The 14,133-nt window shown below is 52.7% G+C and overlaps 1 protein-coding gene across 4 annotated transcripts in view; it reads right to left on the reverse strand.

Moving 5' to 3' along the window:
• The window catches only part of RNF220 (ring finger protein 220), a 284,845-nt gene that overhangs the window by 23,975 nt on the left and 246,737 nt on the right, over positions 1–14,133 (reverse strand). For 3 of the 4 annotated variants that reach the window (XM_045291836.1, XM_004699482.2, XM_004699481.2), the window contains exons 2-3: positions 11,301–11,433; positions 2,207–2,252 (exon numbers count right to left, since the gene is read on the reverse strand). In XM_045291836.1, the coding sequence (XP_045147771.1) occupies positions 2,207–2,252; positions 11,301–11,433 (179 nt within the window). Of the gene's footprint in view, positions 1–2,206; positions 2,253–2,493; positions 2,546–11,300; positions 11,434–14,133 lie in introns of those variants that run through there. The other variant, XM_045291837.1, reaches the window with a different exon arrangement.

The following is a 14,133-nucleotide window of genomic DNA, read 5'->3' on the forward strand; positions in this document are numbered from 1 at the left end:
CTAGCCTCAAGCCCAGGAGCCTGCGGGTGGGGGGCGGGGGGCGCGAACTGGAGAAGGAAAGAGGCTGGACTTCACCCACCCCATGGGCACCCTAGGGTGCCCACACCTCAGAAGGAAGGTGCTTTCGAACACTGTCCCCTTCCTTCTGGATCCCAAGGATGGTGCTGAGCTGGTGGGGTGCCCCCCCAGCGTGCCCTTCTCTCTCAGCCTCTCTAGGTTAGCAGCCCTGAGAGGCCTCTGCGTTGCACCTGGGGCAAGCGGAATAAAAAAAGGTCACTAGCGCTTTTTAAACATGGACCAAAAAGCAGTAAAATGTGTTTTGAAGGGGGAAAAAAATCCCGGCATTAAATCATGACTTTTTGCCTGGCTCTTCGCCTCATTAAAAGTGGCCTTTTGGAAGGTAAAATTATCATTGTAAGCGATAAGATCTTTAAGAAAATAATTCACGGCTTCTTCACCCTTTAATATGATAGCCGCCACCGGCTAATTTTTTTCTTAATGGCAACGAGGCCATCAATCTTGTCTAAGGCCCCGCTCGCCCTCTTCTCCTCCCCCCTCCCGCCTTCTCCCATCCTCACAGTCTCTGGTTGGAATCTTCTTTTTCTCTCCTCGCTCTTCCACCCGGGCCCTGGTTCCCTGGTGCCTGGGTCAAGGCTGAGGGTGAGGTACGCAGTTTGGGAGATGTGCTTATGCACCCCAAAGAGGGCACGCAAACCGTCCCTCTTCTCAGTGTGTGATTGGGATGATCAGGATGGCCATGGTGTGGCATGTACGTCAGACTCCCCAAGTGTGTGTTCTGATCTGCACCTGTGCATGTGTGGACATGGGGGGTGTAGCCCAGGGTGTGTGCTTTGAACACTGGTCTCACCGGGGTCTACTTCCCCCCACCTGCCAGCCATGCTCAGGAGCCTGCTGTCAGTAGTCGCCTTTCCCAAGGTTATCCAGGCATTCCTAAACCGCAGTCCGGGAATCCTACTCAGCCCTCCGCGGGTGTGGCTCCCCACCTCTGTTCACACCACACCCCCACCTTCTGCAGGGATGCTGGGGCGATTCGCCTCCTCAGAGCAGCCTGTAGCAAGCTAAGGTGGCTCTCCGCATGCTTCCTTGGGCCAGCTCCGGCATGAAGGTGCCCGTCCACTCCCATGCTGCTGTCAAGGTCTATGGGGCATCTGGGCCCACCCACGGAGGTGAGCCTGGTTACTCTGGCTCCTTTTCCCCAAGACGGCTCCCTGACACCTCCCCAGTGGCTTTACAATTCTAAGTACAATGGTTCCTTCTCCCTCATCCCCCTGTTTGACTGTTGGCCACTCTTAACCCTTGGAAATTTGCCCCCTCCTGCCCGCCCCCCAGCCTCCTGGATACCATGCTCTTATGTGCCCTCCAACCTGCACCATCCCTCCTTGCCCCCAGGGCAGGTCTTCTCTTGCTGGCATTTACCCTAATCTCTCTATACCCTCTCTTCACTGCCTTTGTCCATCCCCAAGGCTGCAAGACTCATTCCTCCCGCCCTGCCCGTACTGTACTGGGAGGACATATAAGAAAGAGGCGGCCTCAGCACCGGGGGAGGAGGGAATACCCACTAAGGGTGGGCTTAGTTGTGCTGCCCAGCTCCCCGTTTTCAAAGCTGTCTCCTTTGCAGGAAGCAGTGTCATGTGCCTCTCTGGCTGCCTATGGGAGTTCTTGTCAGTATGCTAAGACTTCTCTGGTCACTTCCCTGGGGCAAACGACTTGACCTTCACGCTCTCCCGTCTGTGACTCCCTAGCCTCTCTCCCAAAGTGTCTGATCTGAAGGGCTGACCAGCTCCCCCAGAGCTCAGCCTCTTCCCTGATGTGACACACACACACACACACACACACACACACACACACGTCTGTTTTCTAAGGCTCTCGGTCTTGACCTGCATATGTCTATATTTTTCTTCTGCTACAGCTCTTTCTAGCCTCAGTGTCTGGGTGCCCCCTCTCCACTCCCCAGGCCCTTCTTGGCTCTGACTCCCTTTCAGGCTAGAAGAGGAGGCAGTCACATGAACACACCCTCGCTCACACTATACCTACTCTTCCACACAGAGCAGTCCAAGGCCTCCGGCATAAGTTCAGATCCCAGTTTTCAGGAGGAACCAGTGTGTGTGTGTGGGGTGGGGTGGGGTGGGGGGGGTGTCGCTGACATCTGAATGGGCAGGGAGCAAACACACAATGGACCACCTACCTTGGGGGTTCCTGGAGCCATGGCATCCTTCAGAAGGGAATTCTTGCTGCCAAAAAAGAAGAGAACAGGGTGACCGTTCCACCTGCTGCTCAGGCCATGCAGTGGTAGGGTTAGGAGAGGACCCCAAGAGAGAAGGCAGTCCGCCTGCCTCAGCCCCGCTCAGGGGAGCTACATGCAATTCCTTGGAACCCAGCCAGCCAGCCCTGCCTGGCTTAGCCTCCATCAGGGTCAAGGGCCAGCGCTGGACCCTGGGAAGGGGCCACAGACACTAGGCATGGGTACCTTACCAAAAGATCTCAGAAGGGGGGCTTTCTTTGACACCTGGTGTCAGGATTCTGCCTGTCCTGGATGTCCCCCTCCCTCCACCCCGTACCCCCAGCCTTAGCTCTTAACTCCTGTGGGATTGGGGTGATGGAGCTGACATGGCTCTTGTCAATTTTCTCTCCAACACGCTACAAACTGCGTTAGGCCAGGAATGATCTCCCCCTGATTCAATTTGTCAGCCCCAGGCCCTCCGGCATCGGGCATGGCGGGTGGGTAGTCGGGAGCCCGGCCCTGAAATATGGTGGGCGGCTTGGAGCAGGCGGGGGCGGGGGAGGGAAGTGATGGATGGGCTGTGGGGGAGGCGAGGACTGTGTTTAATAACAAAATTGGTATGCAAGGCCACATCCCGCGCTAAGCATGAGTGATCCAGAGCCACAAAGTATTACAAATCCCTGCTAAACAGATGCTGACAATGGAACAAGACGTATCAAATCAGATCCACTTCAGAAACATTAATATCCCTGCTCCTGTCCCTCCCTCCCCGGCACCCGCCCGCAGTACACCCGCCACATCTGTGCTCTCTCTCTCTCACACACACACACACACACGTGCTGGCTGATACAAGCGTGGAAGGAGACAGCCCTGTCACCCAGGGGTCCTCGCACAGACACACAGACAGGGTACAGATCGAGAGCACGCCGGAGGGATCCAGAAAGCACAAAAGCCACAGGCACACCCAAGGCAGAACACACGGGCACATATGGTCACACAGAGCGTGTACACGGGAGACACTCAGATCAGCACGGGTATTCACAGGACACGCCCAACGTGAGAGCAAAGCCACAGGCAGATTCAGATAGAGTCCTGGTATTCAACCTGGAGTGATTCTGACCCCCAGGGGATGTCTGGCAATGTCTGAAGGCGGTTTTGCTTGTCACAACTGGAGAGAAGAGATTGCTATTGGCTTCCAGGGAGTCAGGGCGAGGATACTGTGAAACACCTTACTTACAATGCACAGGACAGCCCTCACAGCAAAGGATAATCCAGCCCCAAATGTCAATAGTTCCGAGGTTGAGAAACCCTGGTATAAAGGCAGATACACATATATCCGCAGACCCTCTATAATTCTGCCAAGTCACAAAGATACATGCGGTCATGCCTGGAGGCTCAGACATGCATACAGATGCACACGGAGCCTATATTCCCAGAGACATAACGACATATTGACAACAGTCACACAAGCCTGGACGTGGCTATGCCTGCGTACACACATGCATAGATAAATAGCTGCATGCACTGACATACACCCAGACAGACACACGTACATCACACAGCAGAGGCTACCAGCCTAGGCAGCAGGGTGAGGCTAAGCCTGAGCCATCACTGAGTCAGAGGGTCAGCCAGGCCAGCTTCTACTCAATTACACTTTGTCCATCAATGACCCTTGGATTCCAGGCACTGGGGACACAGGCAGGGAGGCAAGCTGCTAGTTTGTGAGTTCATTGTTTTTATCATTTCTTCACTCAGCAAACATGCTGGCGTCCCCTTTATGCTGGGTGCTGGGCTGGACCTACAGCTAGGAAATGAAGCATCCACCGATACAGGTGAGACTGTTCTCGCCTCTTCCTGGAACTATGGTATGACTATCATCTGAGGCTGGGCTGGAAAAGCAAAGCAAAGGAGCAAATATTATGAGACCATGACATACGTCAGGCACGGGCTAGGCGCTGCATGTGTGCGATCTCGTTTAACCTTCACACAACCCTTCCGACGTTGACTAGGAGAGGTTAGGTGACGACACTTCGACAGTCACACCGTCTGTGACAGGGCTGGGATTTCAGTTGATGTCTGACTGAGCCTCAAGTGCTACATTTTCCTGGCCTACACGGCCTCCCTGGAGGATGCTCAAAGCTTAGCAGAGAGTGGAGCGCTGGGCTGCTTTTTCGCTACCCACTTGTGGTGTGACTCTGGGGAGGCCACCTGCTGCCTCTGGGCTTCAGTTGACTCTGCTGGTGAACAGAAACAGGGCCATTCAGGATCGAAATGTCCAGCCACCAGCCCTGCCAATCTTCTGGATTGCTCCCGAGTGTAACCCTTTCCCCTTTCTCTCACATTTCAGTGGCACTCTGCCAGACCCCGTCCCTCTCTCTGAGCAAGGACACCCCTCCCCGACTTTTCACCCCACAAGCGGATCTGCCAGTTTGCTTGCACCCTCCTCCACACCGCTAAAGGCTTCTGAAGGAAGGGCCTGCAGTGGAGGGGAGAGGAGAGGTCTGCCTGTGGATCTGCGGGCAGCCTGGCTCCCGCCCAGCCCATCAGCTCTGCCTTCCGCCCCTCCTTGTTTCCACAGCCCGCCCCCAATGATTTCCTCCCTTGCTCAGTCACTCCCTGCCTAGTGATCCATGGGTTTTAAATTATAACTGGGACCCAGGAAACGCGTTCCTAAGTACAATATTCATGGGCTGGGCTGACACTTTTAATTAAGGTGATTTACACTGAATTATCCTTGGAAATAAAGAAATGGTGCGCTGCCCGGGAATAAACCATCATCACCAGCCCCCTTTGTAACTTACACTTCGTTTTAATCTATTTGGGGAATTGTTTATCTAGTTCATTACCCAACCAAACACCGAGGCCGGCCTTAAATAAGGCTTAAGTGGGGGTGGGGGCCATCTACACACCCCGGCTCTCCTCTACAGTTTCCCAGCCTCCCTCTGGCTTCTTCCAGCCCGTTTAAAGCATTGACCTGGAAGGTGGCTTCCCAGCCCAGAGGCCAGATCTGGAAGTTTCCCAGATCAAGTCTCTGAGCTAAGGTCCTGCCAAGCCAAGCCCCACTCTAACCTTTGTGGAATCCTCCCTCTCTGGGTAGAAACTCTTTGTTTGGGGGCCAGGGAAGTCTGGGGATCCCCCTGCCCCCACTACCTTCATCTTCAGCTCCGGGCTATGCCTCTGCCTGTCTGCACCCACATACCCAATGCCCATTCCCTCGCATTCCTAGGTTGGGCCTACCCAGAGCCCTGCCTCTCTTGGTCTCCTTTTCTTCAGACACCTCCCAAGTCAGAAGGCTCCTCCCCAACCCCACAAGCAATCAGCTAAGTCTCCTTGCTGCTTCCTCCACCAAGTCTCACCATTCCCTCTTTGTTCCCACTGCCACTGGCCTTGTCCCAGGTCAGCCTCATCGTTTTCTCCTAGGGCCTACCCTGCCTGCTCAGTGCCTCCTTGTGTCCACTCTATTCCCATCCCACTCCCTAGGCAGAGTGATTCTGCTACAACTGAGCTCTGGTCCAGCCTCAATCAGGCGCATCAGTATTCCGAGCCACACCCCTCCCCCCTACATCTAGGGCATCTTTCTATTGAAGGGTCTCCTCCTCGGCAGTGTGCCCTCTGGGCTCTAATTAGCCACATCCCCGGGGTGGGGGTGGGGTGGGGTTCGGAAAGGAGTGGGTGAAGTGTACATCGGGTCTTGTGTCTGGGTGTGAGCACAGCTCTGATCTCAAAACGTAGCAGTACTTTGAGAAGTGGAAGTGTTGGCCGTGGGGAGATCTGCCTGGTCTTGCTTCTCTGTGTCCTCGCGCCTGGGGGAACGAGCAGAGCGCGAAGGTGACTGTTTCGGGGATGTGTACGTGGGAGCCCATCGAGGTGTGACTGGAGTGATGTGTGTTGCGTGTAGATAGGGTCTGCCCCCATGAAAAGTCACCCAGCCCCAGGCTGGGAGCTGGAAGGTCCCTGTGGGCCCTCAGGTGTGTCAGATAGCCTGTTGCCGGTGGGTCCGGTCAGTCAGGGTTTCGGACACAGGCTTGCTTGGAGCAGCTGCTCCAGTCACCCCCATGTGGAAGGGAGAGATGTCCCCCAGAGATGGAGGGACACAAAATCTGGAGCTGGCTGGGCTGTGGGGGCCAAAGTAGGGTTAGAGGGGGAGGGGAGGGTAGAGGGGAGACTGGGGGAGCTGGGGAGAAAGCCACCTAGCAAGGGTGGGGAACACCCTCCTGGGGCTCTGCTCCGAACCAGGCGCACGCGGCTCTGCGCTCCAGCAGGGCTCAGTTTCCCCTCGGTGAAATGGCCGGTCGAAGGGCCCTCCCTGCTCAGGGGGCTCACCGTGGGAGGGGGCAGGGGAGGGGCTTCCGGAGCGCTGGCGCCTCATCTTTCTCTCTCCGCCTCCCGGGGCGAGGGCAGCCGAGGCAGGGGCCCTCCCCGCGCTGCCCACCCGCCCGTGCGACCCACCAGCCCATCAGCCCGGAGGGAGCTGACACGCTCCTTGGGAATTTATCACGCACCCAATTACAATGTTAATTGGCAAGTTCCTGAAATCAATTAATTCGCAAATTTTTTCCAATTAAAAATCCAGATAAATCAGGGCGGCGGCGGCAGCGGGCCGGTCCAGCGCGCAGTCCGGTGGGCGCGCGGCCACAGGGAGGGGCGGCGGGCGCGGCTGCCCTTGAACGCCTTTGCCGGCCGGCCGGACTGTCAGCGCGCCCGGCGCGGCGGGGCCGAGACAGATAAAACCATCGACCCGTCGCCGCCAGCGCTTCGGCTTTATCGATCCGACGGGAATTTCACTTGCTGTGCAGATCCCGCTGTCCGGCTGTCAGACACCCGGTTGGGGGCGGGGGGCGTGCCGGGGCGTAGGGCGTGCACGTGGCGGGGGCGGGGGGGCTGGGGTTGGCGTGAGGGTGTCAGCGCGGCCCGGCCAGACTGGGGAGCATGCAGTGGGGGGTCACTAGGTCTAGGGAGGGATGTAGGGGCTCTGGGCGGGGAGGGGGACATGGGCGGGGGGGAGTTGGGGATGTTCTGAGAGGGGATTGGGGGTGGTAGTGGAGCAAGACTACAGGCAGAGTGGGTGTTCTGGGCAGTTCCAGGGCTGGGGGCAAGGGCACTAGGCTGAGGGGGCAGCATGAGCACTTAGGGGACCCATTCTCTGATCCTTAGGGGCCCTTTACAAGACTCCCCAGGTCCTTCCACCTCGACTCCTCTCCTCTATTCTTTCTGAGCGGAACTTCTCCATTGGCTGGTTTACGCAGTAACGCTCCTGGACCCGGAGGACCTGAGGTGCAGAATTCAGCTGCAGAAGGTGAATTCTGGATCCAGCCTCATCTGAGCTCCTGGATGTTCTTAGTCCCCCACTAGGGCATCTTTCTCCGCTCCTGCCAGGCTAGTCCTTGGCCAGGGGACAGGAAGGAAGGAAGGAGCAGGCGCAGTGGAGTTTGAGTCCAGGCTTCACTCTTTGCGAGCGCAACCTTGGGCAAGTCACTTAATTCCTCTGTACCTCAGTCTCCTCCTCTGTAAAACGGGAGTGATAATTATGACCTATCTCAGAGAACCGCTGTGAAGATTAAGTAAATTCATGCAATGTGAGGTGCTTGGCACATATGGGTGCTGAGTTAGTTAATTGTGCCAGCCTGGCCGATAATCACATGTGGGGCTAATTGAAAGGCGGAGGGATAAATGGGTGGTGAAGCCTCGCCTTTCTAGTTCTCGGGTCTCTTGTTTTGTGATGGTTGCACCGGGTGCAGCTGCCTTAGCAGTTCCCTGCTTCAGCTTGCAAGATTGACTTCCTACAAGACATCCCCAAGGAGAAGCTACATGGACCTATCCCGATGCAGCCCTGGGTGCTGGAGCAGCCGTGTGAAGACCCCTGCTAGTGCTGAGATGCTTGTTCGTTCACTGACTCAGCTTTCCTCCTGCAGTCGGCATCATTGCCTCTGTTTTGTGAGGTGGAGGACTTTGTGGACTGGTGTTGGGTTAATGGATTAATGTTGGACTTATGGGCTTGGGCAGCATTGGGTTGGGATGTTTTCGTGATGCACATTTTCTTTACATAAAACTCTCTCTTATACATGAGTTGCTGTGGATTTGTTTCTCCAAAGTACCCAGATTAATACAGGTGCCCAGCAAGGAGTTATTATTATCATTAGCATAGCTTATTATAGTAGTTTTAAGGTATATCCATAAATTCTTCGAGACTCCTTTCTTTCAGAGATACACCACAATTCCTCTCTCTCGAATGTGAGCTCGATTTGGTGTCTTGCCTCTAGTGAACAGAATATTGCAGAAATGACAGTATGTGACTTCCAAGATGAGGTCATAAAGGCATTGTGTCATTACCCTGATTTCAAAGCCAGATAAAGACACCACACAAAATGACAACTGCAGACCAACATTCTTTAGGAACATAGATGCAAAGATCCTCAACAAAATGCCAGCAAATGGAATTTAACATAATAGTAAAAGGTTCATAAATTAAGACCAAGTGGGATTTATCCCAGGGATGCAAGGGTGGTTCAATCACTGTAATATTCCACATTAACAGAATGAAGGGGGTGGGCATTATAATGTTGATGGAGAAAAGGGATGTGACAAAACCCAACACCCTTCCCTGATAAAAAATGCTCAAGAAACTAGGAATAGGAGGGAAATTCCTCAACATGACAAAACATGTAACTAACACAATGGCCATCATACTCAATGATAGAAGATTGAAAGCTTTCCTTCTTAAATCAGGAATGAGATAAGGCTCACTTTCACGCTGTTGTTCAATATTGTACTGGCTGTTCTAGTCGGAGCAATCAGGCTAGAAAAATAAGTCAAAGGCATCCAAACTGGAAAGGAAATAGTAAAACTACTTCTATTCACAGACGATATGACCCGCCATACAGACACTCCTGAAGAGTCACAGGAACACTGTTACAGCTGATGAATGAGTTCAGTAAAGTTGCAAGATCAACATGTACACATCAGTTGTGTTTCAATGTACCAGCAATGAATAATCAGTAAAGGAAATTCAGAAAACCATTCCATTTACACTATCATCTAAAAGAATAAATACCTAACAAAAGTGAAAGGACATTGGGGGCAAACAGAAAACTGATGGTATTCGAATGATCTATATTTAGTAGCTTTCGGTCAATATTAACTTCCAACTTTTGGTAAGTGTACTGACTTTACACAAGATGTTGACATTAAAGGAAGGTAAGAGAAGGGTTTATGGGAACTTTCTAGCATTTTGGCCATTTTTCTTTAAATCTAAGATCGTTTCAAAATAAAAGCTTATTTAAAAAAGTTGGGAGGGGGCAGCATGTCTTCATGCCTGTTCTTTCTCTCTTGGATCACTCACTCTGGGGGAGGTCAGCTGCCATGTCATGGGGACACTTGTGCAGCCTCATGGAAAGACCCATGTGTTGAGGGACTGAGGCCTTGGGCCAATAGCTATGTACGTGACTCATCATGGAAATGGATCCTCCAGCCCCAGTTCAACCTTCAGATGACTATAGTCTTGACCGTAACTCTATGGGAGATCCTAAGGCAGAACCATCCAATTAAGTTGCTATTGAATTGATGGCCCCCAGTAATTGTGAGGGAATGAGTATTTGTTGCTTTAAACCACTAAGTTTGGGGGCAATTTGCTACATTGCAATAGTTGTAATACAACTAATACATCTGCCTTCAACACTCAGCTAGGCCTTCATTTCCCTGAGAAAATCTTCTGGGTCCTGGGCTCGCGTTTGGCTTGGGTTACCACTACCACACTCCAGGAGATTGGTGCTTCTCAGGGTTTGTATTGCCTGACTCGCCTCACCCTAAACTAGGAGGAGCTTTTGAGGGCAGGAATCTTATCAGATTCACCTTTAGGCCTCTGCACCTGCAGAAGGGGAATAGGTGAGAGGGACAAGGAGAGAGGTTCAGTCAAATCTGTAGACCCAAACAGAACCAAGGGTGGAGCTGGCAGACAGGGCCAGGTTCTTCCCTCCTTTGGGGGACTGTGTTTTCCAAAGGTGGCTGAGACAATAGCTCCCATCCCACATGCTCTAGTATAAGTCACCTTACCATTCCTCCCATCAGAAAGTGGGGTGTGTATCCCCTTCTCCTGAACCTGGGTGAGTGAGCTGGTAAGAGTTGATCAATACAGTATAGCTGGAGTGAAAAATAAGTGATTTCCTAGGCTAAGTTATAAACGGGGATCCTGTGTCTGTCTCCCTGGCTAGAACAGTTGCTGTTGGAGCTCCAGTCTGGGAAGTGCAGCTCTCCTGAGGCTGCCATGTGATGAGGAAGCACAAGCCGTGGACAGCTGAGGTCTGAGGTGCAGGCAGCATTGACCGCCAGGCACGTGTGCGAAAGAGCCTCCAGGAGATTCTAGCTCCCAGCCAGCCAGCCTTCCCAGCTGAGACCTCAGACCTCATGGGACAGACGTAGGTCATCCTCTGGGGCCCCATCTAGATGTGTGTGTGTGTGTGTGTGTGTGTGTGTGTGTGTGTACACAGTGGGGCACTGGAGGGGAGTCCTGCGTCTAGATCTTGGCATTCGTAGAGAAGGTAGGGCTCACTTCCCTGGCTGACTGCAACAGGCTGGACCTCTGATGGGGCTGTCAAGCTCAGGACCTGCTGCTTTTACCTCATCCTGACATGCCTTGGGCCTTTCCCAGCCGCTCCTGGGCTTTTTGAGAACCCTGATGGCATAGCGTTTACACATTAGGTCAACAGTTTGGAACCACCAGGCACTCTGCAGGAGAAAGATGCGGCTTTCTACTCGCATAAAGAGTCAGTCTCAGAAACCCACAGGGCCAGTTCAGCTCTGTCCGATAGGGTCCCGGTACGTCGGAATTGACTCAATGGCAGTGAGTTTGGGTTTTTGGTCTTTGCTCTTTGGAGGCTGAGACTTAAGGGGTCACCCACTTCCTATCACCAAAACTAGAGGAGGGCGACATGCGGTGGGGTCACGGGAGGAATCGTGCACGAGAGCAGCGTGACGGAGAATGGATGACACCACGGTCAAGTTTTCTTGCTCAGGGTTGGGTCTGGGCCAGATGGCTGTCTTTGGGACCTGGTGGGTGGCTTACCTGGCGGGCAGTTGGGCCAGTTGTTCCAGTTCCTGCTCCATATGCTCCTGCAACTCGCTGGGCCTCAGCAGGACCTGGCAGATGGGGCAGACGGGGGCCTGGCTGTCAAACAACGCAGCTGCCTTCTTCTTACCTGGTGAGGGAAGAACACAGACGCATCAACTGGGCTGGTCACGGAGGGAGACCAGGGTCCCGACGGCCTGACCTAATTCTGCGGACCTCCCCGGCCTTCTTGGCCTGGAGGAGGGATGAGCGGGAGGATCAGAGTCCGTGAGCACCGCTCCTCCTTGCAGCTCCAGAGGCTGTGGCCAGGGAAAGTGCCTCCCTCGCTAGCCGCCACTCTTGGAAATCTACCAGGACACAATCAGTGTTCTGTGCAATCAGACCTTGAGCACTTAATTTTACACTTGTTAGTGAAGAATCCCTTGGCTTAACCGTCCCATCACCCAGGCTTTCCAATGCCCCGCCCCCTCCTTTTCCCCACTGTTGGAGAAGAGAGAAACGAGGGAGAAAGTAGGCCCATTCAAGCAATTACCTCAGAAGTGTTTCCCGATATCTTTGAGACTGGCCAGTGCAAAGAAGAGAGACGTTGAATGATAACAGGTCTAACCCTTGTCTTTGAGGTCCTCACAGTTGAGTGGGAAAGATGGAAAACAGCCCAGGGACTTCCAGCGTCTCCCCAGGGTTCTATCTTCAGCCTCTTACTCTTCACTCTGTGCGCTGGATTATTTTGTTCACTCTTAGACCCCCTAACTTCCACCCATGCCCTATTGATTCCAGAATCCCTATCTCAACCCCAGATCCCTCCCCTGTTCTCTTAGATCCTAATATCCAAATGCCTAATCCATGGCCATATCCCACAAGAATGTGGAACTCAACAATTCAAAGTTGAGTTCTTCAACTTTTCCTCCTGCAAACCGGCTCCTTCTTCATCAGGGCCCAGCACAGTTAGTGATATCTTCATTCACTGGAGCCAGAAACCTTAGCTTCACTGCAGGCCCTTTCTCTTGCTTCATTCACCGCCCGCTCCACCCTCATGGAGCCACCAGCTCATGTTCATTCTGCTTGAATTCTATCTTCTCCTTGTTCAAATCTCCTTGCTTCTCACTTGGATAGCCTCCTTAGTTTCTTGTGAGTCTCACTTATCGTGGGTTCTTTCCCTCCAAAATCGTGTAGCCCTAATGCATGAGCATGGATGTAATGTTCATTATGCCGACTTGGTGGCTAGTTGGGAGCCTGCATGTTATTCCAACGCGGTCATTGATGGTAACCTGAAAGTTCCATGCGGGAAAGAAGTCTGAAGGCATTGCTTAGCGATACCCTTAGGATAGCTATGTCCCCTCCAGGGCCACTTCTTCCACTCAGTGTTCCTCTAGCCTCTGTTTACAGGTGTGGGGGCTGAGAATTGTATTAATCTGAAGCATCAATGCCTATCCATGGACATTCTGCTTATAGAAAGGAGATCTTTAGATTGAGCTCAGAGCTCCCCTGGCCCTGGCCCCCCCTCTCCCCCCGTTCTTCTCACTGGTGCCTACAGAGGGTCAAATTCAGAGATCAAGGCTATGTAGTGATGATGAAAATGCTTGCCTAGAAAGACTGTCAGATTAAATACAGACTTCTCAGTGAAATTAGAATTTCAGGTAGATAATGATTTTTTTAGTATAAGTACATCCCAGATATTGCATGGTGCATATTTATTAAAGATTCTCTCACTGTCATTGAGTCAATTTTGACTCATAGTGACCTTATAGGACTGGGCCGAACTGCCCCTTGTGAGTTCCTGAGACCGTAACTTTTTACAGGGGCAGAAAGCCTCATTTTACTTCCATGGAGCCACCGGTGGTTTTGAACTGCTGACCTTGCGACAAGCAGCCCCAGTGCATAACCACTACACCACCAAGTCCTCATTTTTAAAGATTATTCATTGTTTATCTGAAATTCAAATTTAATTGATGTCCTGTATTTCTGTTTGCTAACTCTAATGATCTAGACCCGAGGAACTATGTCCAGGCTGAGCCCAAGAACCCACCTCCTTTCAACATAAGATTTAGGATGCTCGCAAGTCTCTTCAATGCTCAAATTAAGTTGCCTGAGCGCTCAAAGGAGGGGCAATTCATTCTGAGTGCCATTGTGGGGGGTGGCCAAAAGACACGGCTTAAACTCTAGAAGTGAAATGTACGTCGTACCTTGGGCATGTGCCCAGGCAGAGACTGGGCAGAAATGAGTGGCTGGATGGATGTGCTGTGAGTTCCCCGGGAGCAGGGACTGTCTCTTATCCATCGTTAGGTCCACGACAACACAGGCCTGGCGTAGTGCACATGCTCAGGGAGGAAGTCAGAGAGAGAAGAGGAGGGGAAGACAAGAGAGGCTGAGGAGCAGATTGTTTGGGGATCTTTCCGGTGGTGCTGGCTTGTTGGGGGCGGAGCTTTGTGAGTGCCGCAGAGGGAGCGCTATGGCTCCAGCCTGTGTGGCTAGGTCTCTCTGAGGAGAATAAGGAACCCTTCCCATCACCCTGGTGGCTGGATCTCAGGTGCCCACAGGACGGCTGGAAGAGGAAAGGAGCTGATACCGCTTTGATCTGACTCTAAAGCCACTCAGGCGGAGGAGCTCAGATGAATGAGACCAGAGACATTCTTCAGGCCATTACCTTTCACAGGTAGGGGAACAGAGGTTCACAGAGCCTGGGATCCCTGTACTTGGGTTCATTGATTTATTCACTCAACAAACAATTATTGAGCAATTATTTTGTGTGAGGGTTTCTTCTCGGAGAAACTGGATGTCAGGGACAAAACACATTCTTGTCGTCTAGGAGATCACAAACTATCCGGAAAAC

Source organism: Echinops telfairi, unplaced genomic scaffold (genome assembly GCF_000313985.2).
Source record: "Echinops telfairi isolate 266 unplaced genomic scaffold, ASM31398v2 ScPeMD7_443;HRSCAF=831, whole genome shotgun sequence".
NCBI classification, from domain to species: Eukaryota; Metazoa; Chordata; class Mammalia; order Afrosoricida; family Tenrecidae; genus Echinops; species Echinops telfairi.